Source organism: Ruditapes philippinarum, unplaced genomic scaffold (genome assembly GCF_026571515.1).
Source record: "Ruditapes philippinarum isolate M1 unplaced genomic scaffold, ASM2657151v2 ctg679_1_1_1_1, whole genome shotgun sequence".
Lineage (NCBI taxonomy): Eukaryota > Metazoa > Mollusca > Bivalvia > Venerida > Veneridae > Ruditapes > Ruditapes philippinarum.
This window is the reverse complement of record NW_026857639.1, coordinates 182,810-208,026: the sequence shown is the minus strand read 5'-3', so window position 1 is coordinate 208,026 and position 25,217 is coordinate 182,810. Positions and strand designations below refer to the sequence as shown.

The window sequence follows — 25,217 nt, the reverse complement described above, 5'->3', positions numbered from 1 at the left end:
GATGACCCATGTTCGGTCTTATCCGAGCAAGTACCTTGACAAGCATCCTGACCAAGATTGATGATGATTGAGGCAACAAAAATGTGACCGCTAGAGTGTTAACAAGGTTTTTCTTTTTTTAGCTCCGGTGACCTAGTTTTTCATCCGAGATGACCCATGTTCGGACTCATCCGAGCTATCACCTAGACAAGCATCCTGACCAAGTTTGATCATGATTGAGGCAAAAATGTGACCGCTGGAGTGTTAATAAGGTTTTTCTATTTTTAGCTCCGGTGACCTAGTTTTACATCCAGGATGACCCATGTTCAAACTCATCCAAGCTATCACCTAGACAAGCATCCTGACCAAGTTTGATGATGATTGAGGCAAAAATGTGACCGCTATAGTGTTAACAAGGTTTTTCTATTTTTAGCTCCGGTAAGCTAGCTTTTCATTCGAGATGACCCATGTTAGAACTAATCCGAGCAATTACTTAGACAAGTTTCCTGACCAAGTTTGATGACGATTGAGTCAAAAATATGACTACTAGAGTGTTAACAAGATTTTTCTATTTTTAGCTCCTGTGACCTAGTTTTTCATTCGAGATGACCCATGTTCGAACTCATCCGAGCAAGTACCTAGACAAGCATCCTGAGCAAGTTTGATGACACTTGTGTAACAGATGTGACCGCTGGAGTGTTAACAAGGTTTTTCTATTTTTAGCTCGGTGACCTAGTTTTTCATCCGAGATGACCCATGTTCGAACTCATTCAAGCTATGACCTAGACAAGCAACCTGACCAACTTTGATGATGAGGCAAAAATGTGACCTCTAGAGTGTTAACAAGGTTTTTCTATTTTTAGCTCTTGTGACCTAGTTTTTCAGCCGAGATGACCCATGTTCAAACTCATCCGAACTATCAACTAGATAAGCATCCTGACCAAGTTTGATGATGATTGAGGCAAAAATGTGACCGCTGGAGTGTTAACAAACACGTGTGGACGGACGACGGACGACGGACATTCAACGATCCTAAAAGCTCACCCTGAGCAAGCTCAGGTGAGCTAAAAAGTATTGTTCTTGCTATTAACCAAACTATTTTATAATCAAGTAAAAATGTGGTTAAAAAGTCTTGAATACTTACAAAATGACAATTTAAACGAAAAGCAAAACTAATGTCGAAACTATTTAGTGAGTACATATATTATGTCTTAGAGTTTTTTAATACCTGACGTCCAGCTGGTATCGCTTGTGTAAGGTGCGGCTGAATTATCACACATTTTTTTATTTAAATACGAATCAACACCAATTTCGGTAAAGAAAAACTCAACACCGGTTTTTGGAAGAGGTCCCTGTAGACTGTATGCATATTTGGTCTTCCATTGGTCGAAATCAAAGTCTGACAGTTCACAGGAAAATATAAAAAGGTTTGTTAAGTAATAGTTCCAATAATGAATGTTTACCAATCACTCATTTTGAAGGTAATATAACACAACTCATAGCAAAGTTTTACACATACCTGTTTGACAAAAAAATAATTTTAAATCGACATATTCATGATTATGTACCTTTTGTACTTCAAAACATTCGACATAAAGATAAGCTATCGCATTTATAGGCACATTTCGTACGTTTTATGATATTTTGATGTACGTAAATTATATTTAAAAGCAGATCATATATTCTTACCTGCGTCTATAAATTCTGAAGACCAGCTGCATGGAATTGAGGTCATATATTCATTTTGCAAAATATGATCTGTATAATTACAAGTTTCGTTTTGTCCTAGACATATACTTGCACGAAGGTCAAGTGTATAAATCTGCGACTTCACGAGCTCCACAATTGAAATCCTTAAATACATAAAGGTTTATTATAAAAAGTACGTAAATATGTATACTGCAATTAATGCACAGTGCCACTAGATTCATGTTTATTTTCGTAAAAATTTTAAAAATGTTTTTATTACTTAAAAGTAAAACATTGTAAAATGAACAAGGTAAATAATGTATACATTGCAAACAGCAATTGCAATCCGAGTATATTACCAAATAGAAGTCAAAATAAGAAACAATATTCTTTTCTGCGTTAGTCAGGCAGTAGAAATTATGATAAATAATTTATAAATCAGTCCTTAATCGCACATAACATGTACATTTTATTACTTGAATCTTAAATCTTGTTTGCCTTTTTACTTTTCTTAAAATCTTGCGTTTTTCTCAAGTTTGAATTGAAATGCAATATGTTTTGGTTTAAAATTTGTTTGAAATAAGATAAAACATTTATATATAAATGCATTGAAATTCTATTAGGCTTTTTTTGTATGGTGTTCAAAGATTTAAAATGAAATTGCTTCATAATTAAGGGTCTTTTATACAAGATATAATTACGTTTATAGCATTTACAACTTACTACAACAGAATACCATATGAATGTTGTAGGTTCATACTGAATAACTTATAAATCCGTTAAAAATGTTCAAATGATACACGTTTATTGCTTTCATTAATATATAAAAATACTTATGGAATGTTTGCTCATTGTAGAAGGTTAAGTATTGTTTTATTTATTCACTTACTCAATTTGGAACACGCCGTATAAACTAAATCTTTGTACTTCTCCTGTAAATAAAGTATATTATGATCGTTATTGTTGTGCACGAATTGTTGTATACAGTCAACGTTAACCGTTCTATCTTTATTACAATTTTTTTTCACATTAACTTATATTTTCCTTAAGTGATAAACATATCACATGTTGTTAATTCATTATTGAAACATTATGAAACAGATCTTTGCCATTTCTACAAAAAGTAAAAATATTCATTTCTGAGGCATAAGTGTCTCTAAAAAAATTAAAGATTAAACTAGCTGATTCGTATCTATAATACAAATGCAAACTTGAGTTTGTGAATAATATTATTATTTTCGTCTAGCTTAATGCAATCTTTATGATAACAAATGTGTTATTTTTATTGTTTTGACAACCTACCCCACGTAAAGTTTCTAAACGGTATTAGGAACTGAAGCTTTTCAATCGCAACTTTGACTTCCTCCTTACAAGCATCAATTTCTACTTCCATAAAAAAGTTTGACGATATTTCCAACGATTTGAGGCAACAGCGAATTCCGGAACATATTTCAGTTAGTGAGCACGAGCCTTGGCCGAAGAAATTTAACGAATTCACCTGGATTGGGCAAGCAGTTGTGTCTGTAAAAAGAATGCTATGCTTTAAGCAAAAAAATGAGATAAGATTTGTTTCATTTTTTTTTACTTTTCCAAAAGATGTTCTGTTAAATTAGACAAATATATAAAACGTTAAAAAAGTTAATTGATTCAAACGTTTTCAAACGTTACTTTACATTCAACAATTGATTTTCAATTTACCTATTACAAAATCATCACGAATGTCACACTGGTTGGTTAACATGAACGGAGCAATAGCAAGATCTTCTAACAGTTTGACTGTCTGATACTCATCTATAGCAGTCACATTGTTGTCTTCTTTCCACTTGTCCAACGCAAACGCTGTATACAAAAAAGCACATCTCATAACAATGTTGATAAATACCGTAATTATATTTTAAGTAATCAAGTACTGACTACATATTGATTAGTACGTTATAATTCATGTCTTAATTTGTGGTGAATATTTTAATTGGCATTTTTAATTTCCAATATGTTCTTGAAAACAAATTATCCCTACATTTTTTACAATTACATAACCAAACACCTGAGACAAAGCACCAAATATATTTTACATTTATTAACATATCCTGCGTTTTGCTGACACTGAATGCGAGGTACCAATATATCATCAAGCACTTTCACGGTCATTGCTGCTGTCTCCTTAGCTTCCAAGTGTACAGATACATCAAGGTCTAACATGTATGTGTTCCTGTATTCCATATTCAACACTACAAACCTGTCAAAACATTTAATTTACTAAATATTAGCAAATATTTGACGTTCAGATTGAATTTGTACCAGCAAATGTCATATTTTTTATTATTTAAAATGTACATAATTTGTCTAAGTAGACTTAAAGAAACAGAAAAAAATATCTATCTCTTTGAATCCTTAGAGTACAAAAACAACTAATGCATGAACAACAATAAAAACAAGCTAGATTTGTTAACTTCATTGTATAAGGTGGTTCCTAATAGACTTTTCTGTTTTTCATAATTTATCTTAATATAAAATATAAAAGGCTTACCGCAGTGAAATAAGTCCATCTATGTCAAATTCTATCACCTTGTCTGCAATCATTTAACAATATAGATCATTTAATTTTAGATTAATGAAAATATGTAATTAACATTGTTCAAAGTTAAATTAGGTTTACTCAAGCCCATGTCTTTCAACATTAAAATAAATTTTAATGTTAAAGTATGATGTTATATAAGTTTAAGTAATAACTCAAACAATGCAATATTTTATGTAATGTAATCTTATTCAAGTTATATGGTAAAACAGTACTGAATTCAAATGCCGAGAGTTTTCTTGTAATTTCCAGGTCTTCGATACTTGCTGATATTTGAAAGTTACATTCGTCAACGTGTAAAGAGAAGCTAAAACTCCGATTGAGATCACTAACAAACATGCAGCAGTCAACATTTAAACATCCGCTACTCATCTTACAGCTTGTATTATCTGGTAGTGGTTGTAAATAAATATCAAGGGGACACGCTGAAAGATACAGATAAAAACAAAACATGATCTTAACAAGCCAATTCAGATGAAAGGGGTGAGGCAGATGTTTGTTGAAAAGAAGCAATAAAGCCACATTGAAATGAGCATAAACGATATTTTTTGCACCGACACTGGCACAAAACAGACGGGTTATCGTCAAAGTGATCCATACATGGTCGTATAAGATAAAGACAAAGAAAACAACAATAAAACCAACATAAATTGTGATATATACTCTTAAACAACTTTTCGAATAATTTGTTGTTTCAAATTAAATGCAACTATTGCTAAAGTACAAATGAATTTAATTTTACGTGAAGCCTTTTTTGTTTCATTACTTGAACATATAATACACTTGACTGTTTGATTCGACGAGCTTAAATATTATGTTGTTAAATGAAAAGATCTATCATTATAACTGCATTATTTCCTTTTCGTTCTTCCATTTATGAATTTTGATACTGAGAAATAGTTTTAATCAGTGGCGCATTCTCTTAGGGCATGTATTCAAGTGTTGTCTGACAGGAATTTCAAGAAAGAACTAATCTTAAGATCTTATTATATGCGATAGCGGCGAAAGAAGAAAGTGGTAAAAACTTACAGTTATCCCATCCACTTGTAGTTTTGTTTGTAGGCAAGACACACTCATTCTCAAGGAGATATTGGCTTATGCCTAGATTGTTTGCAAGTAAATCAAATTGGTCCCGATTTAAAGGTAAACTCTGGCTGATATTGTTTATGCGTTTCCATTCTTCGAGCGCAAAGTCTGCAGATATAAAATTATGAGCACTCGAAATGTTGATAATAGTCAAGTCCATGCTATATATAAGATACAATATAAGAATGCCTAGGTACATTTTTAATGATGCTTACAAATCGTCCCATATTCAACATTAAGAAACAACTGAGCAACCACGGTGACAAAACGTTACCCTTCCTATATTATTTCATATTTATTTCGTTAGTTAGCCTGCCTCTTCTCGCATTCAGATTACTGATCAGTTTGTAATTTAATGCAATTAAAAATTTATTGATATGATTCAAATATTCTTCAGTTTTCAACAGGTTGAAATATAATGATTAAAGGAAAATCACAATACTTCCACCACAAAATCAAACTTGGCATGCTTACCTTCATTATTAAATCCGTTGTACCAGTCACAATTTACTTTAGGCAAGATTGTTTTATGCAAAACTGGTATTGTTATTTCACATTCTCCGTGACTTTCAAAACAGGCGCTGACGTTCATATCAACTACGAATTTACGACTTCCATACAGGTATTCGATCATGTAGCTTTAAAGATATTACAAGTATATTGTGACGGTTAAAGTGAACAATGTAATGCAGTTTCAAGCTAAAAGTCAAAAATATATGTAAATATAAGCAACACATACGGTACCCAAATTGTGTAAGAATTAAGCGTAGTTCAATAAATGCAATAAGATAAATAGGACATGGACATTCAAGGCGGCAAAATAACATAACCAAACTATGCAAACTAGTCTTTTGATACTAGACAATTGACATTAAATAATAATAAATTTCCTTGGTAATCGATACTTACTCTATTCTGTAGACTCCTAACAAGTAGAATCGATCAAAAGAACCTTAAATATTAAAACAACATTATTGTGAGTATTACTGCTGTTGCTTGTATCGTTACTGCTTCCGTTTCTTTAACCATATACTATGCTCATCATTGAGTAAAGTATTTTAAATACAAAAAAATGATTGAAATCTATGAAATTCTAACTAAATATGTCTAGTTTGAATAAAAGAATGAATAAACTAGGTATGGGAAGCTGTTGTCCATATTACAGGTCAAATAAAGACAGTCTTTCCTGAAAAAAAACTGTCACTGTGACTATATAGTCAGATTGTGTTCACCTTAAGTGTTTAGAATTTCAAACATGACATATCTTGTTTTTTAAGTGTTTAAGTGTCAAAACATGTTTATCTTAAAGAAATTAATGTGTAGCAATTATCGATATGTTGTAATATCAGATTTGAGCAAAGTATATCTATAAAGTATATTTCTCTTTACTTCTTTAAAGTTGAAATTGATAAAATCACTTGATAAGTTTCATAAAAGATGTGTGTGTTTCAAAATGCTACTTTAACAATGCAAAAAAATAATCAGGAAATTATTCCCTTTATCTCACCAAATTTATATTCATCAATATCTATTGTTGATGTCAGTTGCTCTATTCCAACTGTCATTTGCTTTTCACACCCATCCATACTTATGAAGAAGGACATTGACGTTGAAATAATGTCTATTTCCAGGCAACATCGAACGGAGGTGCAAGTATCAGACACATAACAGCCGATATAACTTGGAAGGGACGGTAACGTTATATCCACAGGACAGTCTTAAATTTGAAAATGAATCGTATAAAATAGGATAATCAGTCTTTTTGTATAACACTTAACATAAAAAAAATAATGAATAAGGTTAATATCCAGAAACACAAAACTAATTGATTAAAATGCAAGAGAAAAAAGGTATTTATCGTCATACTTCATCTGTGTCAACAAATTACACATAGATCTAAATATCAATAGATTAATATATCATACCCGAATTCCAACCATCATTTGACGGCGAGAATGGTACGTCCGTAAGATAGCATTTGCTGTTGTCCAAATATGCTGCCAGACCAAGAACTTCGAACAATTCATTGCGCTGCACATTTGTAAATTGTTCTCTTGCAATTCCTCGATCAACCATCCATTCATTAAGGGAGAAATCTGATATGAAGAATAAGTTATAATTAATTGCAAAATTAACTAAATTTACGTAAACTATTTCACAATGAACATGGCGTAAATAGAGGATATTGAATGAGTGTAGTTTAATACTAAATGTATTGAACGAGCTGAATAAAATCATATTATGCGAGCCTCTGGGGAGAATAATATTTATAACGAGTTCAATAAATCTACACGAATATAATATTCTAATATATTCACATATATAAAATAAGAACAGTAAACTGTTAAAATGAGTAATTTTTCAATGACACGCCTATAGTGTAACGCTTACATTAGCACGCCTTAACGTAATGTATATAAAGCACAAATGACGTCACGTGTTATTACACTAGTGTAATATCGTTTTTATTAAATAGCTTTATTACACTCCTGCGTCGCGGTTTATGTGATAACACTGTTTAAGTGTTTTGTGTTTTATTTCGTCCATTTCGTCAACATTGATTTCATTTACGAAAATACGAAAGGCAACATTTTTAAATATTAAAGCACTAAAATTGTTTAATCATTAAGTAAAATATGCTTGCTTACTTTCATTTTTAAAACTCATGTCCCATGAACATGGTATTTTTGTCAATACTGTGCGATCGAAAATAGCGTAAGATTTCTCACAACTTGAATCAACAAAGCATGTACTGAACTTAAAGTCAACAACATAAACGTCCTGGAAATTTAAGTCATCTATACGTAGACTGAAATAAAAATAAATCATTTAATAATTTACCACATATACATTAATAGTTTAGATGGTAACGTATTTTTAATTGCAGAAAAGCTCAGTTGTCAGCAAATTAAGTATCAAAAAAGAAACATAAATATGCATCAATGTTATTCATACTAACAGGAATAAAGGACTGTTAATATTCGTGTTTTGTCGGGTTTTATGTTGCATCAACTAAAAGGCGACTTCTAAACTTAGCTGATGGAATCGGCACCAGCTGCCACTCAGTATAATACAATTAAAGTTAAATGTAATCTAAAAGAAAAATAAAAACAAAACATTTTACTTACTCCAATTTGAAAACGTCTTTTAGCAGCAGTGTCTTGTGTTCACCTAAAAAAGAAAATATATGTTTGTAAAACACGTATGCCCCCTATTGGCAGCAAATAGTCATGTGGCCAGGTTATTGTGACTGACTTGACCTTGTGACCAAAAAAATCAATAGGGGTTATCTACTTATCATGACTAGTCACTAGGTCATTGTGACCATAAAGGTTGTGTGCAGCAATTTTATGACAAAGTTATCACAAATCTTACCAAATGTTATATGAATACATTTTATGAATCATGTAGGTCTTCTTAATGACAGTCATTTTGTTATATTACAATTAAACCTTGAAATGTGTATTCCAAACGAATTTTGAATTAAATAAAAAATATAAACCAAAGAAACTTGAAGTGTTGAGTTATTGGTTGTAAACCGCTTTTACGTACAAGGTCATTGTGACTAACTGACTATGACCGTTTAATCTTAAATAAATAGCGGTTATTTACTGGACAAGACCAATGCACATGTGAAGTTTTAGGTTGACGGGCCCATACGTTGTTAAGAAATTGATCATAAACCGTCTTTATCTATAAGACCAATGTGACATTGACCTCTGACCTCTTGACCCCAAAAATCCATTGACGTCATCTTCCAACCAAAGCAATGCATTTGTGAAGTTTGAAGGTCAATGTCCATGGGTTGTCCAGTTATCAATAGGAAACTGTTTTGAATTAGTGACCCTGACCTTTAACCCCTTGACGCCAAAATCAATAGCGGTTATCTACTGGCCAAGACCAATGCACCTTCGAAGTTTGAGAGCCAACAGCTAATGGGTTGTCAAGTTATTGATCGGCAACCGTTTTTACCTTAAATATCAATGAGACCTTGACCATTGATCCCTTGACCAAAAATCAAAAGGGATCATTTACTGGGAAATATCAATGCACCTATAAAGTGTGAGGGCAAACGGTCTATGGGTTGTCAAGTTATTGATTGGAAACCGTTTTTACCTACAAGGTAAAATATGACCTTTACCTTTGACCCCTGGACTCAAAAATCAATAGCGGTCAACTACTGGCAAAGACCAATGCATCTACGAAGTCTGAGGGCCAACGGCGTATGGGTTGTCAATTTATTGATTGGAAGCCGGTTTTGACCTACAAGGTCAATGTGACCTTGACCTTTGACCCCTTGATCCCAACATCAATAAGGGTCATTTTCAGGCCAAGAGCAATGCACCTACGAAGTTTGAGGGCCAACGGACCATGGCTTGTTAAGTTTATTCTTTATCGGAAACCGTTTTTAACTACAAGGTCACAATGTGACCTTGACCGTTGACATCTTGATCCAAAAAATCAAAAGAGGGTCATTTTTCGATCATGAACAATCCCCATACCAAGTTTGAAGTTCCTAGGCCTAAACGTTTTTTAATTATTGATCGGAAACCATTTGGTCTACAGACAGACCGACAGACAGACAAATGCAAAGCAATATACCCTCACTTCTTTGAAGGGGACAAAATAAGAATGTCGCAGTGTACAAAAGCTATAAAATTATCCTTTTATCAATGATTACAAATACTAGTTAAGATAACTTCTAAAAGTGCATGAGAATACATTATAACATTTATTACTTATTTTTGCCATATAAACATGTTGATAGCATTTCATCGCTTATATTAACACAGGAAAGTTGTTAATTAATATTCATGCAAACATTACCGAACTTGAAGTCATTAAATCCAACCGTAAATTGATATTGTTCAATTCCAATCTCAAGCAGAGAATCACAAGGCCTCAGCCGAAGAAAAGCGTGGACATTTCGATTGATAAGCGGAATATATGCACAAATATCAACAGCAGTACAGTAGTCAGGGATATAACATGACACATTTGCGTCTCCTACTGGAGCATGTGTTTCCATCGGGCAATCTGTATGAGAAGATAATTAATATGATGAATTGTAAAAACGGTACAAAAATGTGTCTTGGTGTTGTATTAATAATATAAATAATTATAATGTATAAAAAATGTTTCCATGCATAAAAGGAAAGAAACAACCGTAAAGGAAAGAACCACCGTACTATTATTTATAAAATATTAATCTTAGGATAATTATATTAAACTTTTCTCGTAATCGAAAAATTAATTTATGTTTAAGTGATATTTAAGACTTGATTCTTTATACGCATTGATTTACCTGACGCACAACCGGAATAATTCGACAGATAGGGAGTTACACCTCTTTGGCACTGTTCTTTGTTAAGAAACATTGAGAGACCAATATCATTTTCAAGTGTGTTAGCCAAGTACGATGGAAGATTCGCCATGTCCGGGATACCCCGATTATTAAACCAGCTGGCTAACGTGAAATCTGAATAAAAATGAGCAATTTCATGAGAAAGCAAAGTGACATTTTGCTTATTGTTTTTGTCAAGTTGAACTTAAATGAGTACATATTTCAAATGTTTGACTATCAAAGTAGTACTTGACCAAAAATTGATATTTGAAAATATTAAGGATACCGTATAAGTACTTATTTCTGCGGGCTTAATATTCTGCGATTTTGGTTAAAATAAGGGGTTTTAAATCTCTGCGTTTCTTATTTCTGCGGTGTCATCATTCTCGCATATATAATTGATGTTTTTTATTTCTGCGTTTTAATAAAGATATTTTTACAAAATTAACCGTGCAATGACAACAATTAATTGTAATACTGCATGTGTATAAAAATGAAGTGTGAAAAATAAACTATGGTAAAGTCGCACGTAGACACAATATATTGTACAAATACAAAATGGTACGTTTATTGCACCCGTCAAACTATAATAGTTTTATTTAAAAATAAATCAAGCTTAAGGTGAGCGAAAATCATACAAACATGATATTTTTTATAACAAGTAAAGTAACTTTTTTTCTAATATTTTATTCATGACGGATACATAAAAAAAATTCCCATCTACAAAAGCTGATACGGTACATGGTAATGCAATTATGCAATACAGGTAGTTGACAAATCGGACATACATGTAGACATAGCAAAAGGCTTAATTTTCTGCAGTTTTTAAATCTGCGGTGTCGTTATAAACCGCAGAAATAGCAGAAATAAAGTTCCCGCAGAAAAAAAGTACTATACGGTAACATAAAATCTGCCTTAAATATAAAAGACTACCCAAATCATTTTATAAATGGAACGTCACATGTAAAATCCGATGGATAATGACAGAATTTCCATGGGTTCGGCTGTTATTTATCATTCACTGGAAGTTTATTATAAAATTGAAAGAATTATTGCAAAATGTAAACTTATTTTGACTTTCACCTGTTCACTCAATATCTACCTTTGTGTGGCCAAAATGACACTTAATATATTGTGTTTAAATTCAGTATACATCATGTACATATAAATGAATCATGAAATATTAATAACTTAACTTATAAAGCATTGTTTACGATCAATGAACTTGTATGAAATGAACCATTCTTTAGGTATTGCATTGGATTTTTATTTATTCTATTTGTTTCTTCACAAAATATGTTGACACAAAGGAATTAATACTTTAATGAAATAAGCTTTTACTTTGTATATTGTTGTCATTCACCCATCCACATATCTTTTTAGGCAATATTGTAGATTTGAAAATTTGGCTTTGAATGTTACACGGACTTGAGGATTCAAAACAAATGCTGATGTTAAGATCGACAATGTAGATTTCTGACCAAAGCATGTTCTTTATAGAATACCTGAAAGAAACAAAACACTCGCATATCGTATTTTGTTTGAATGTTTCTTTCCTACAAACTTTCACATGATTATAAAAAATCATTATTTCAGCTTTGAACCACAAAGAGCAAGTTCCAAACATGCTTAGTTATTATGTTATTTAACACTGTTTGGAAAGAAATATAACAGCTCTATATGATCGAATTAGAATTTCAATTTAAGTTGAATGTTGAAAAAAAGACTAATATCGTTATCAAATTATTAACATCTTAAAATCATAATACTAAATTAGCAAACTATTTCAGTCAAACGTAAACGTCAAATATCAATAATATCTATGAACTAGGAATGTTGACAAAAACAAGGTAACTAATACTTACTCTATGCAAACCATTCCGTAAAGGCAGAATCTTGACGGAGTTCCTAAAATAACAAGCGTTCATTGATTATGTACATAAAAAATATTATCAAAAAACGTCTATACGATCTACAATATAAAGTAAAACCGAACCTGCCTTAACTAAAAAATCAACATTATTTACAATACTGCATATGCAAACTCAAATCATAGTTAACATTACAACTGTTACCTTAAAAAAGTGTTATGTTTTCCTTATCATAACTGTTTTCGGAATGGATCATATGGTATTAAAATATTCTACTTACCGTACGTGATATCGGAGAGTGGTACATCAAACGTCAATTTTTCAATGCTTACTTCGAGCATATTTGTGCAAGGGTCAAGATTAAACTGAACGTTGAATGATCGTTCCAACAGGTACACGTCAATGCAACAGTCTACTGATGAGCAAGACTCTCCAAGGTTGCATGTCATGATATTTGATAGAGGATCTACGTCTACACTTAGCTGACAACCTTGATAATATAACAAATTACAACCTTTACTTTGATTTTTATCAATTAGGGAAAATATCTTTTTATTAAATATAAAAATTGCCTACAAAAAATTGCGTAAGAGCTAAGTTTATTCTACAGGCGTCAATTTGTATTTACAAATTTCTCATTGATGAAAAACATAACGCGCAACGTACTTTTCTTCCATCCATACGCTGATGGGGTAAATGCTGAAGATTTTCTATCGCATTGTTCATCTTTAAGATATCCAACGATACCTAAAACCTCAAGTAACTCAGAAGTGACATCAAACCCTAAATAACTGTTGAATTCATAGCCTTTTGAGGTAAGCCAGGACGTTAGTGAGAAATCTGGAATTTGAAAAAGGAATGGTGAGAATAACAAGTGACAAAGTTTTCAGCAATAATATTTTGATCTGTCTCTTTGCCAATGTAGATGCAGTCAAGACTTTTCCAATTACTTTAAATGAAATGATTTTAAACACATCATAAAAGTATTGTACGACCATAAGTCAAACGCAATAAAGTAAGGACATTGAAGCTTATAAGGACTTTAAAAACATCAAAATGGTACATAAAAGGGCACCGTATACAACCGAATAAACAATTGCGCCTGATTGTGCCTAATTAAGGTATAAGTTCGTGCAAAACAGCAGGTGGCTACTCCTGACTGACCAAAAGCTTTAATTTTAATAAGTTAAACATAATGTTATAAAATTACAGCAACACTTATGTTAAAGGAGTATGACTCGTTTTTAGGGCGTGCTGAAGTTCAGATATATAAGACAAAGATATCTTACTTTGAAAAATAAATCCGGAATCTAGTTGGCAAGGTAGTTTGTTTAGAAGAGTATTGTTAAAAACAATTACAGCAGTTTCACACTTGTCATTTGATTCTAAACATGCTGCTATTTCCAAATTTAAGAGGTACATTCTAGCGTTTGATAAGTTTTCAACTGAAAGCCTGAAATAATATGTAAATAACACAAGATTAACTAAAACACAAACGAATAACTGTTTTGCAATAATTGACATTTAATGTTTGTATAAAATAGCATTTTTTAAGTTTGCAGGACTCTCTTAACTGATAAAGGAATTGCAATAATTATTATATAAACTCCAACAAAATTGTTCCCGCAAATATTGTTTCATGACTTTAAAAGTACATAAATCGACCTAAATATTATTTTCAAGATAAATAAATGCTTAACGCCTGCAACATACGTTAGTAAATTTCTGAGGATAACTTGTTAGTAGGATAATTAAACATTTGAATAATTCTGAAATAGTACCTGATTCTGAGTACTCCAAACAGGTCAATGATGTTTTCTGATCCTACAACAACAAATAATGGATGTTACATGTCAAGCTCATTAATGAAAAACGTAGCTGAATAAATATTAAACTGGTATAATTTATAATTATATACAATAGTGTATAAAAATATATTATTCTATTAATGTTTTGAGATTATGTCAATTTTTAAGAATTATCTAAACTTTGTGTATTACTAATATTGCTTGATGTTAATATCCTTATTGTGTTGAAATAAATTAAATGGAAATAAACAATAAATATTTAATTTAATAATCACTTACCCCAATCATAATCGAAAAGAGAAAGTTCAAATTTCAGTTTCTCTATAGTCAATGTAAGTTTCATTTCACATTGATCTACTTTAACGCTGAAAGCAAAGTTTCTCTGCAGCAATTCAGAATTTAGACAACAGTCTATAGTATTGCAATATTTTTCAAGAGAGCAAAACACGTTGTCTGACAGATCTGGTAGATCATCAATTAGTTGGCATTCTGTAAAATGAAATACTTTTACAAATGATCAAGCCTATATGTTTTCGGTATGTGCTTAAATCTTAGCTTCGGTTGATATTCTTGTTTCAAGAACACAAAGTTTTATCATATTTTTTCATGTTTTTCTTTCATTCAAGCCACTATTACGATTTAATTAGACTAGATATGCTAAAAAGTTAATACCATTTTCCCATGTTCCATTGCTTTTAGGAATAGTGCAAACATTTTCTTGTAGATATGTTGAAATTCCAAGTTCCTCATATAAAATTGAAAGAGGAAGAGTTCCAATATTTCCGGCTACCAGTCCTCTTTCCATTAGCCATCCGTCCATGGAAAAATCTGAAATGTTATGGATCTCACGTTTACAAGACATTTTTGATCCTACACAAACCTTATTAAAATAGAATATAAGACAATAATAGAAATTAAACATAGAGATGGTAATAGAGACATAGAAAAAATATTTGAATGGCATACTCGGCATGACTGGGTCTGTTCAATGAGGATGATAAAAATGCAAATTTAATCGTGCCAAAATTTATCAGTATTATATTAAGAACATAAATTACTTCTTAAAAAGAAAGGTAAAAAAAGCAACCTAATATAAAGCATAAGTACCTTTAATTTTGAATCCTGTGCTCATGTCACAAATCGGTTTGCTAAGCTTTGTATTTTTAAATATTTCAATATTTTCCGAACACGCTGTCTTTGTAGAGAAGCAAATTTGTATGTCTAACGTCAAAAGTAAGACACCTTCATTCTTTAAATCTTCGATCACAAACCTGTAGTTATATTATATAGCATATTATATATATTGCATATGTATCATTACGATGTTTTATCAATGATTTTTTACCTTTGAGTAGGCGCCAGTATCCATGCTATGAAATCACATAACAATATTGTTTTAAGAAGGTAACAAAAATCAAATTAATTAAATCTTATTCCTTTTATTGGAATGCTACATTGTTAGTACTTTTTCCATGTTTACCTTAGTTTAAATACACCCTGAAGACTGACGGTTTTTTCGGTTCCAAACTCAAAGTCATTTAAATCAATGGTGTATTTCATTTTTTCAATGCCGATATCAAGCCGATTCAAGCATGTAAAAATATACAAATGCGAGTGTATATTTCGATCAAGTAGCTCAACTTTTGTACAACAGTCTACACCAGAGCAAAACGACGGGATGCTGCAGATTGTAGACCCCGGAAGCTTATGTAATTCCGTTTCAAACGGACATTCTGAAAAAAAAGCATAATTTACGGATAAAGGTGCCATTTAAAATAAATCTTGCCATGAAGTCATTTTCGCAACACTGATTACAAAAGACGTGATTACAAATAACATTTACATGAAACATACATAAATTTATTAAGGACGTTTATATAAAAGACGAAAACAACAGAAAAAATGATATCAGTACCTGTAGCCCAGCCTATATCTGAAATGTTTAATTCCTTTCCACTGATCAAACATTCATCTCCTATATAAGGAGATAAATTAAGGTCGTTGTAAAGTATTGTGGTTTCAGCTAGTGTAAGACTATGTCCTGATGATATTTCATGCTTTTCAAGCCAATCACCCATGTCAAAATCTGTAAATGAAAAACAACAAAGGTATGTTGTGCATTTTCTCATGAACACCTTTCAAGGAGAGCAATAAATCATTATGTTATTAGCTTTAACAAACTGTTACAAACTTACTCGGATCAACGAACTCGGAATTCCAGTCACATTCAAGTTTTGGGAGAACTGCGTCGCTTAGAACTTGTACATCAGTTTGACAGATTGAATCTGATTCAAGGCACACACTAACATTCATGTTGAGAATATATTTCCCCTCTCCGTCCAAGTTATATACTGATAGACTGAAAGAAACAATATAAATTTGTCAAATAAGGTTTAAGCTTACGAATTACTGGTACATACTATGTACTTAGTCGAAATTGATTGGTCCATTTTCCTGGCGCATTCAAATGTTCTTTTAAGTAATTAATACTGAGACAAAAGGAATTAAAATACTTCAAATTATTTGAATAAGATATGTTATAAATTCTATGAAATTTATATATAAATATCAGTAAAAATGGTGGCATTACCTCATTCGAACAACACCAAAAAGCCATATATTTTCAATATCTCCCCATGTGTAATTAAACAGGTGTTTTCTATATTGATATCTTTCTATAGAAAGAGTAATTTCATATGCACAAGTATCGATGTTTGCTTGTAATTTCAATGATCTGTTAAATTGGTCTACCCAAACACAACATTCAACATCAGTGCAGCTATGTCCAATAGCGCAGTGTATACTTTCTGGTAGCTGTAGAAGACCATTTCCAATTTCTTTCGAACAACCTGGAATATTCCGAAATAATCCAAAAAGGTAACCCTCAAGAACACTAAAATGGAACATTCTGCATGTTGAGTATGTTCATAAACAATACTGGTAAATTCTAGCTACCGTCCAACCTCTCTCCGGCTCATTTAACATGAAATGAGAACATTTTTTTTAAATTTTGAACATCAGCAGAAAAAGAAAAATTAGAATAAACTAAAATTAAATAAACACAACACTGCCAAACCAAACGTCCTCCGAGGATCGGAAATATAACATCTCTGATTGATTGTATGGGATGACATTTAGGCCGATGTGACGATAAAATAGAGAGAGTACATTGAATCCCTAAAACGGCAAAATTGAAATGTTTCATGCTCGGATTCATGGACAGTACTGGTAAAAACAAGCTACTGTCTATGCCCACAACCACTGGTTTAAGCAGAATTCATTATTGTATATATTTTATATTTATTTATACTGTAATAACAAGAATTCCATTCAACTGCAATAAGAGTTAAAGCATAGACATATTACCAGACACCCATGAATTATTTCCTTCGTTGTCGATGCAGGTGTCTTCAAGCAGGAACGGGGAAATGTTAAGTAAGTTTAACAGTTTAGCAGTATAGTATTCTGTCCACGGCATGCTTTGAATCAACCCTTCCTCTGACATCCATTTTTGCAAAGAGAAATCTGAAAGTAGCATGTTGTCTGAAAAACGAGCGACCCCTTTTATGCAATAAAAAAACAAAAATATTTAAAAAAATTCAAATCAGTTTGATTGAGTCTTTTTATATGAGAAAATGGTAAAAATTGCAACACCCTCACGCCCCTAGCACCAGCTTACGAGTATAGAATTGTCAACAATAAATAAGCTTGAATCAAATGTTCAAAGGAACCAGAAAAACTAATGAACTGAATTAAATGAACTGCTACAAGGTATTAGATAATTCCGTTCTTGTTTCTGTGTATTAACGAGGTATTATAATATTAAACAATATATTAAATATTACTTTTCAGTATAGGAAAATACCATACTGAAAGAGTATGTTCATCATCTTAATTCATTTAGTAATTGTAATGATAGGTCTTAATAAGTTGATAAAATAGACAAGTTCTAATGCATTTCAAATGATTTTATTTATCGAATTATGCATATATTTAAGGAATTGTCCAATGTTTATAATAATTAAATAATTTCTTTTTTTCTAAGTAAACAATTAAAATGAATACCATTTAAAGCAAAGCCTTTATCCCATCTACATATTTGTTCTGGAAAAATAAGTCCATCAAGTAAAGTTGTCTGTAAATCGCAAGGTGATGACGATTCAAAACACAGGCTAATAGTTGCACTTGTCATAAGTTGATCACCATTTTCAAGATTGGAAAATGAAAAACTGTAAAAATAAGGACATTTATATATCACAATAGAAAACTGTATAGATTCGTTAAACATTTTTAGTTTTTTATATTGCTGCACTTATTCGTCCGTTTTCTTCTTTTCTAGGACAGTTACCCTTACGTTGACGACTTAGAATTGACAAAATTTACGGCAGATACAGAAAAAGTACCTTGAATATTCTGTGCAGAGAGTCGAGAGAATGTAGTTAGAAAAAGAGAATTGCTTGTTATGAGCATAATTGATCGTCGTTATTACAAAAGACAAAATGACATTTAAAACAGCCAAATTAATTTCTTGTACGAAAAATTTTACCTTTTGCTAAAGTACGGATTTTTTCCCTCGTAGTTTTTTTTCAAAAAGGAAAAGTTGCATTTTTACAAATATAAAACCAAAATATTTTTTTTCTTTAAAGAACCAAACAATTTGTTACAACAATTTTTAAAAAAGGTAGGTTTTTGTCTGAAAAATTCTTTAGCAATTTCATTTTCCCAAGTTTTTTTTTTTAGCATTTTGGGTGGGGCTAAATTTGCAATTTTTCCCGTATCTCTTATTTGCAGGGGGAAGTTATTGCCGCATCCTTACCCTTAATGTATTAACCCATATATACGATTTATAATGGCTCATAAATACCACTATGTATGTAACATATCATGTAGAGATAGAGTTACATTAACATACACAGTATTTTAACTGTTATCTAAGTGCCAATTAAGTTCATCGTAACTGTCCCAGATTCACCATCAGTAGGATAGACGAAAGAGTGCAGCGACAGGGTAAACTTTATGACTAGAAGATAAGATTCCATAATAAATACTTACTCAAAACGAACAATGCCACCGAAGTTCATCCTCTTTGTTTCACCTGCAATAATAATGTAGACTCTTAAACAATTGTTTTAATATGCATATTTTATTCATCTTATTTATGTAAGAGTTTCTATAGCCATGATTTAAAAAAAAAAAAACATTGAAAAGTGTAAATCTAACAAATAAATTGTAACACAAATAAATTGTTAGTAATAACTAAGCGTTATTATGGAAGAATATCAGCAAAATTCCTTTAAATAAAGGTGAAGGGGTTCAGAGCAGATACTACCCCAGGAAAAATCAAGAAAGTTTCTTTTCATGACAAGCTGTTCTACACCGACTTCAACCGTCGACCCACATACATCGATGTCGTATTGGACTTTTATATTTCTGTTTATTGCAGTGACATATATACAGCATTCTAGCTTCAGGCATCTGTTGTCTAAAGAGCAAACCATGTTTGTTGGTAATGTTGTCATTAATGTGTATGGGCAGCCTGGAAACAAATCATGATTATATAAATGCTCTTGAAGGTAAGACTTGAATTATATACAAATATGTTGATGCATCTTATTATATGATAATAATATATATTCTTAAAATTAACAAAAATCTTTCATTTATAAGTTATAGTTAAAGTATATGAAACGAGTTAGTTACGGGGGCATAACACTGCCTGGGGCGAGATCAAGGGATATTTATGCAAAAAAAAAAGGTAGAGGCCGTTAGTCCGAGACGATTTTTTTGCAGAAACATCCCGAGATGTCGCCCCAGCCAGTGTTATACCCCCGTAACTAACGCGTGTCATATACTGTAATTGTTTTATCACAATTTCAAAAAATTGTTTTGTGACAGAATTCAGCAAAAAAATTCAAAGGCGTCAAATTTTAGAGAGGGATTGTAAACTGATACCTTATGACGAAAGTAATATTGATTCAAGATTAAAGGACTTTTCAAGTGGAAGTAATTCATTCAGCGGATGTACCTTTTGGTTTTAGCGAAAAAAATTTGTATTTCATTGAATTATTCCGAATGTTCGTTACAGATGCCCAATTTGACCCTCTGTGAAAAAACAAACAAAAAAAAAAAAAAAAAAACTCATCCAGTATTTATAGCCGGTAGTTTTTTCCCCATATGAATCAATGAAAAAACTGTACTACTATATATCAATAATGTTTTTAAATGTTCATTAAAAGTGAACGGAGTATAATTTGTTAGTAAGAACAAAGGAAAAGTTCCAAACCATTGCTTTAAATGAACATCAAAACTATAATTTCAATAGCATTCACGTACTGTTTATCCAGCCGGAGTTTGATTTGTTCCGATTCATTTGACATGGCGGATCATTTATGTAAATGGAAAGGCCCAATTCCTCAAGCAATAAATCAGAAAAAAGATTTTCTAGTGGCAATTCTGTATGAAGATCATTATCCATCTTCCATTCCAAAAGAGAAAAGTCTGTAAAACAAAAAATAAATCACGAGTTTAATGTACTTTGGACATCCACAAAAAAACAGCACAACAATAGCATTGGTCCTCCGAACTAAAATTGTGTACGATAAACGGAGTGTCTGACCAAAACTAAACTGTACACACAAAGCTGTGATACTATAACATATTTAATGCAGATTTAACTGCAAATGACTTATTGAAAATGATATCAAATCATGTTTTGCAGCAAAAATGAAAACGACAATGTACCTAACATCAATGTTACGTTATGTTCTTGAATAACAAAATATGTATTTCAGAACTTTAATTCATTATAAGCAATTATAAATAGTTCGATCTAGTGTACACAATTTCAACCAGTAAATAAAATTATTTAATCCACTTGCCGGATAGTAAAAAAGTATGCCCTTATATTGACATGGATTACTTTAATATAAGGTGTTTCTAAAATATAGCTTTAAGACAAAATTAATGTACCTTTAATTGGGAAAGTTTCCGACGTTGAAAATTCGCAAAATCTTTTATGAAATATTGCCTTGTCGAATATAGTGCTTTTGAAATAGCACTCCGTGTTAAATTCAAAACATGCATTTACAGCAAGTGACAACACAAATGCATTTTGTCCATCTAGGTTTTCTAATGTGAATCTATAAAAAATAAGATTACAAAAGAAAAAAAATATTAAAAACACATGTCCATAAAAATATAACCAAGATACAATTGTTGAAAACAATGGCTTTAAATGTCATTGAGAAGCATGTTTTCCATGCTACGTGCCCTTAGTAAAGAAATTAAAAAAGTCCTATTAATCACAGTTTGTAGAAACTACTTTTACTAAAAGATCATTTAATGGATGACAAAATAAGACAATAATAACAATACATTAAAACATTTGATTCAATATCGACAAAATAATAAATATCATTAATACTTACACTATTCGTACGACACCCTTCAAAAATATCGACTGCTCTTCATTCCATTTTAAGTCATTGAAGGCAAGTTGCACTTTCATATTTTCTATCTCAATTGACAGAACTTGCAGACAAGGGTCAATACTTAATAGAATCATAAAATTTCTCCTAAGTGGTTTTACATACAGACAGCATTTCACGTCATTACACGTCGGAAGGTAACATGTTAGATCTTGTGGAAGATTCACCAAGAGTTGATTTAAGGAACATGCTGAAAACAAAAACATTTCCTTCATCAAATTTATTTGTTTATAATATCATAAGTTTTATCTGATTGTAATTATTAGTATTACCATTATATTAAAACTGCCATTAGTAACAACATTGAGGTTAAGTAAAAGAAATAATGGCAACTTATAATCAATTGTGACCAATATCTTATAATTATTTACTCACATGTCTTGTTATTCGTGACAAAGTCTGACGGTTCACACTCAATGCTCTGTAGAAACCGTGGTAGGCCAAGATCAGCCATCAAAAATGACAAATCCAATTCCGACAATTCTTCTTGCAGCTCATAGCCTTTTACATGCATCCATTCGGTTATAGAAAAATCTTAAAATGAATAAACTTATTAAAACTCTTAGAAAAGTATAAAAGCATGAATGAACAGCCTGATAGTTTACTAATATTCCAATTCATGTAGAACAAGGAATTATTTATCGGAGAACTTTGCGGATCTAACACAGGATTATCGACAATACTACACTATCACAATACTATTTACCTTCCGCAAATATTTTTTTCAGACAAATTAAGACAGTTAACAAAAATAGGGAGATCAGACCATATTTTGTATCTTAAAACAGAAATATTGTGTACTGAATAATATAATTGTAATCAAAAATACTTTTGATTTACTGATACAACCTTAAAATTTTAAAAGCAAAATCTAGATAAAATAATGAAAAGAACACAGATTATTTTGTCTAACATGTATGCATTTTTTCTGTCACTTATATAAACATAGCAATTTATCATCTGCATATCGTTAAATGTAATCGGCTGGTAAACGTTAAAATGTATTTACTGTTTATATTAAATCCTTCTTTAAATGAACATTGAGGTTTTCGAAGTACAGCATCAGACAATATGGATTGTTTCACGATACATTCTGACCCACTTTCAAGGCAAACACTGACTTCAAGATCAACGACATAACCTTCTTTTTCTTTTAGGTCGAATATTCGGAAACTGAAATAAAAAGTAAAATTGTTTAAGGTAACGCATATTTTCATTATAAATTAACAATCTACTTCAATAGAATCAAATATTTGTTTACAACATGTCTATAGATGTATATATATTTTTTAAGAAAAGAGATCATAAGCTATGTTCTATGCAAACAAAGAACTTACTCGATACGGAATAAAGCATTTAACCAAAAGTGTTCCTTTGTTCCAAAGTCATAATCAACAAGACTCGTTTCAAATGTAAACTTTTCTATTCCGACTGTAAGCTTTTCATCACAAGCATTTATCTGGAAGAATGCGTGTATGCTTCGGGGAAGAGCTGTAGTGTTGATGCAACATTCTAATGACATGCATGAAGAGCTCAGATGACAGGACACAGGGCCAAGATCACTTTCAACCAGCAAATACTCGCTACATTCTGTGAACATGTACAACGGAAAATAATAATGCATCTCACAATTGATTTATTTATTATTCATATTCAACACTAAGATGAAAGAACTAAATATTACTATATTTTGCATACAGCTGTTAAGAATATTTAAAAAAGTCTACTTACAGTTAAGGTTTCAATTTCTTCCTAAAATGTAATAAATTATTCGTTAACATTCTTTCATTTGATTAAAATACGAAAAAAGAATGCAAGAATTTATTTTAGACAATTAAGTGTCTGAAAAAGGCAAACATTTGTATTTATTATTTCAAATGAATTAAATGAATTAATAAATTTCACCGTTCTCGATTCCACCCTCTATACTGAAAGGATATTGATTGACTATGCACTGGCTTTGCGAGAGGAAATCAGCAACACCCATTTCGTTGAAAAGTATGTCAACTGCATAAGCTGGTAGATTTCTAGTGTCATCAACATTGAAATATTCCATCCAGTTAGAAATTGAAAACACTGAAATAAACAGATAATTTAATTTAAATATAAAATAAAGTTGTAGTTAAACAAAGTATTGAGTTGAATTGTATGGCAAACTTATATTTAGTATTAAAGTAATACGTAGTTTAACATGATGAAAACATGCGTTTTTATTTCTTTCTCATAACAAATTTCTTAACTTGTCAACAGTTATGCATGGTTTAGCATTTCAGTGATTTCTATTATATTTCAAAATACTGGGTAATAGCATTGTAACTCTGAAACAATAGAGCCTGTTACCATTTTCTGTAGCAGTGTTTAACCCCCAGTCGCATTGGATTTTACGAATCTTGGTATTGTTAAACACCATATAGTCAGCGCAAGAGGAGTTGTAGTCAGAACATATGCCGATAGTCAATGTCAGAAGGTATTTCCGTTCTTCGTGCAAGTCATAAACTTGATATCTAACATAAAACCAAACATCAAAATGGTTAAGTTGTTGATACGGACAAACGTCCAGACTCTATAAAAAACTGTAAGTCACGAATTATGTGTAAGTGTTTCAAAATAAAATCTAACAACTCGGATCCGGTAAATCAGTGTAAATATTTCCAATTTTCTTCCGATAAAATGAAAACCATTGGTTCGTCAGCTGCAAATGAATACTTTTCTCTAGAACACTTTTATAAAACATGTTCTATACTTTGCATCAACAGCTTTTATAAAATATACCTCAGATTTGCTATTCCAAAAAGCCATAACTCATCAAATAATCCATCTTCCATATTGATTAAAGCTATTTCCTTCTGAAGTCGTTCAATTTGAACTGTCAACTCTTGACTGCATGGATCTATATTTAGACCTACACTAAATGTGTAGCCTATCTGATCCATGGATACACAGCAAATGATAGCTGTACAATAACTTGCGACTTTACACTTTATTCCGCCGGGTAATTCTGGCAACTGAATGGTATGAGAACATTCTGTAATGTAAAGAAATATAAATGTTATTCACAGACAATACAATAAATTTTGAATGTAAAAACACTTTAAAACATTAAATATCAATTACATATACCGTACGTGTTAACAGGACTAACTTACCGTTGATCCAACCATTTTGCGCTGACGTAGTTTGTTCAAGATGACACTCATTTTCATTCAAGAAAGCAACAAGTCCTAATTCCTCTAGAAGACGATTTCGTAGTTGTTCATTGAGTGCATCACCTGTATTATGTCCATGATTAGACATCCACGATTGAAGAGAAAATTCTAGAATTATAAAGAAAACAAGACAAAGAAATAGGTGTTTAATAAATTATTCATCATGACTTTT

General features: G+C 31.4%; 1 protein-coding gene across 1 annotated transcript in view; it reads right to left on the bottom strand.

The window, feature by feature from the left end:
• The window catches only part of LOC132750448 (uncharacterized), an 87,554-nt gene extending 63,652 nt beyond the window's left edge, over positions 1–23,902 (bottom strand). Inside the window, exons 1-41 of the mRNA XM_060740437.1 lie at positions 23,745–23,902; positions 23,177–23,429; positions 22,849–23,012; positions 22,215–22,373; positions 21,780–22,029; positions 21,322–21,491; positions 20,686–20,850; positions 19,682–19,888; positions 19,405–19,447; positions 18,418–18,581; positions 17,719–17,877; positions 16,943–17,201; positions 16,548–16,711; positions 16,268–16,438; positions 15,833–16,085; positions 15,460–15,623; positions 15,025–15,180; positions 14,632–14,841; positions 14,326–14,368; positions 13,834–13,997; positions 13,211–13,384; positions 12,825–13,034; positions 12,539–12,581; positions 12,015–12,178; positions 10,635–10,808; positions 10,157–10,366; positions 8,458–8,500; positions 7,978–8,138; positions 7,255–7,425; positions 6,837–7,046; positions 6,239–6,281; positions 5,804–5,967; positions 5,273–5,437; positions 4,459–4,668; positions 4,196–4,238; positions 3,741–3,904; positions 3,367–3,507; positions 2,971–3,189; positions 2,558–2,600; positions 1,669–1,832; positions 1,208–1,378 (exon numbers count right to left, since the gene is read on the bottom strand). Of these exons, the coding sequence (XP_060596420.1) occupies positions 1,208–1,378; positions 1,669–1,832; positions 2,558–2,600; positions 2,971–3,189; positions 3,367–3,507; positions 3,741–3,904; positions 4,196–4,238; positions 4,459–4,668; positions 5,273–5,437; positions 5,804–5,967; positions 6,239–6,281; positions 6,837–7,046; positions 7,255–7,425; positions 7,978–8,138; positions 8,458–8,500; positions 10,157–10,366; positions 10,635–10,808; positions 12,015–12,178; positions 12,539–12,581; positions 12,825–13,034; positions 13,211–13,384; positions 13,834–13,997; positions 14,326–14,368; positions 14,632–14,841; positions 15,025–15,180; positions 15,460–15,623; positions 15,833–16,085; positions 16,268–16,438; positions 16,548–16,711; positions 16,943–17,201; positions 17,719–17,877; positions 18,418–18,581; positions 19,405–19,447; positions 19,682–19,888; positions 20,686–20,850; positions 21,322–21,491; positions 21,780–22,029; positions 22,215–22,373; positions 22,849–23,012; positions 23,177–23,429; positions 23,745–23,895 (6,556 nt within the window). The 5' untranslated portion in view covers positions 23,896–23,902. The remainder of the gene's footprint in view (positions 1–1,207; positions 1,379–1,668; positions 1,833–2,557; positions 2,601–2,970; positions 3,190–3,366; positions 3,508–3,740; positions 3,905–4,195; positions 4,239–4,458; positions 4,669–5,272; positions 5,438–5,803; positions 5,968–6,238; positions 6,282–6,836; positions 7,047–7,254; positions 7,426–7,977; positions 8,139–8,457; positions 8,501–10,156; positions 10,367–10,634; positions 10,809–12,014; positions 12,179–12,538; positions 12,582–12,824; positions 13,035–13,210; positions 13,385–13,833; positions 13,998–14,325; positions 14,369–14,631; positions 14,842–15,024; positions 15,181–15,459; positions 15,624–15,832; positions 16,086–16,267; positions 16,439–16,547; positions 16,712–16,942; positions 17,202–17,718; positions 17,878–18,417; positions 18,582–19,404; positions 19,448–19,681; positions 19,889–20,685; positions 20,851–21,321; positions 21,492–21,779; positions 22,030–22,214; positions 22,374–22,848; positions 23,013–23,176; positions 23,430–23,744) is intronic.
• Positions 23,903–25,217: the final 1,315 nt, after the last annotated feature.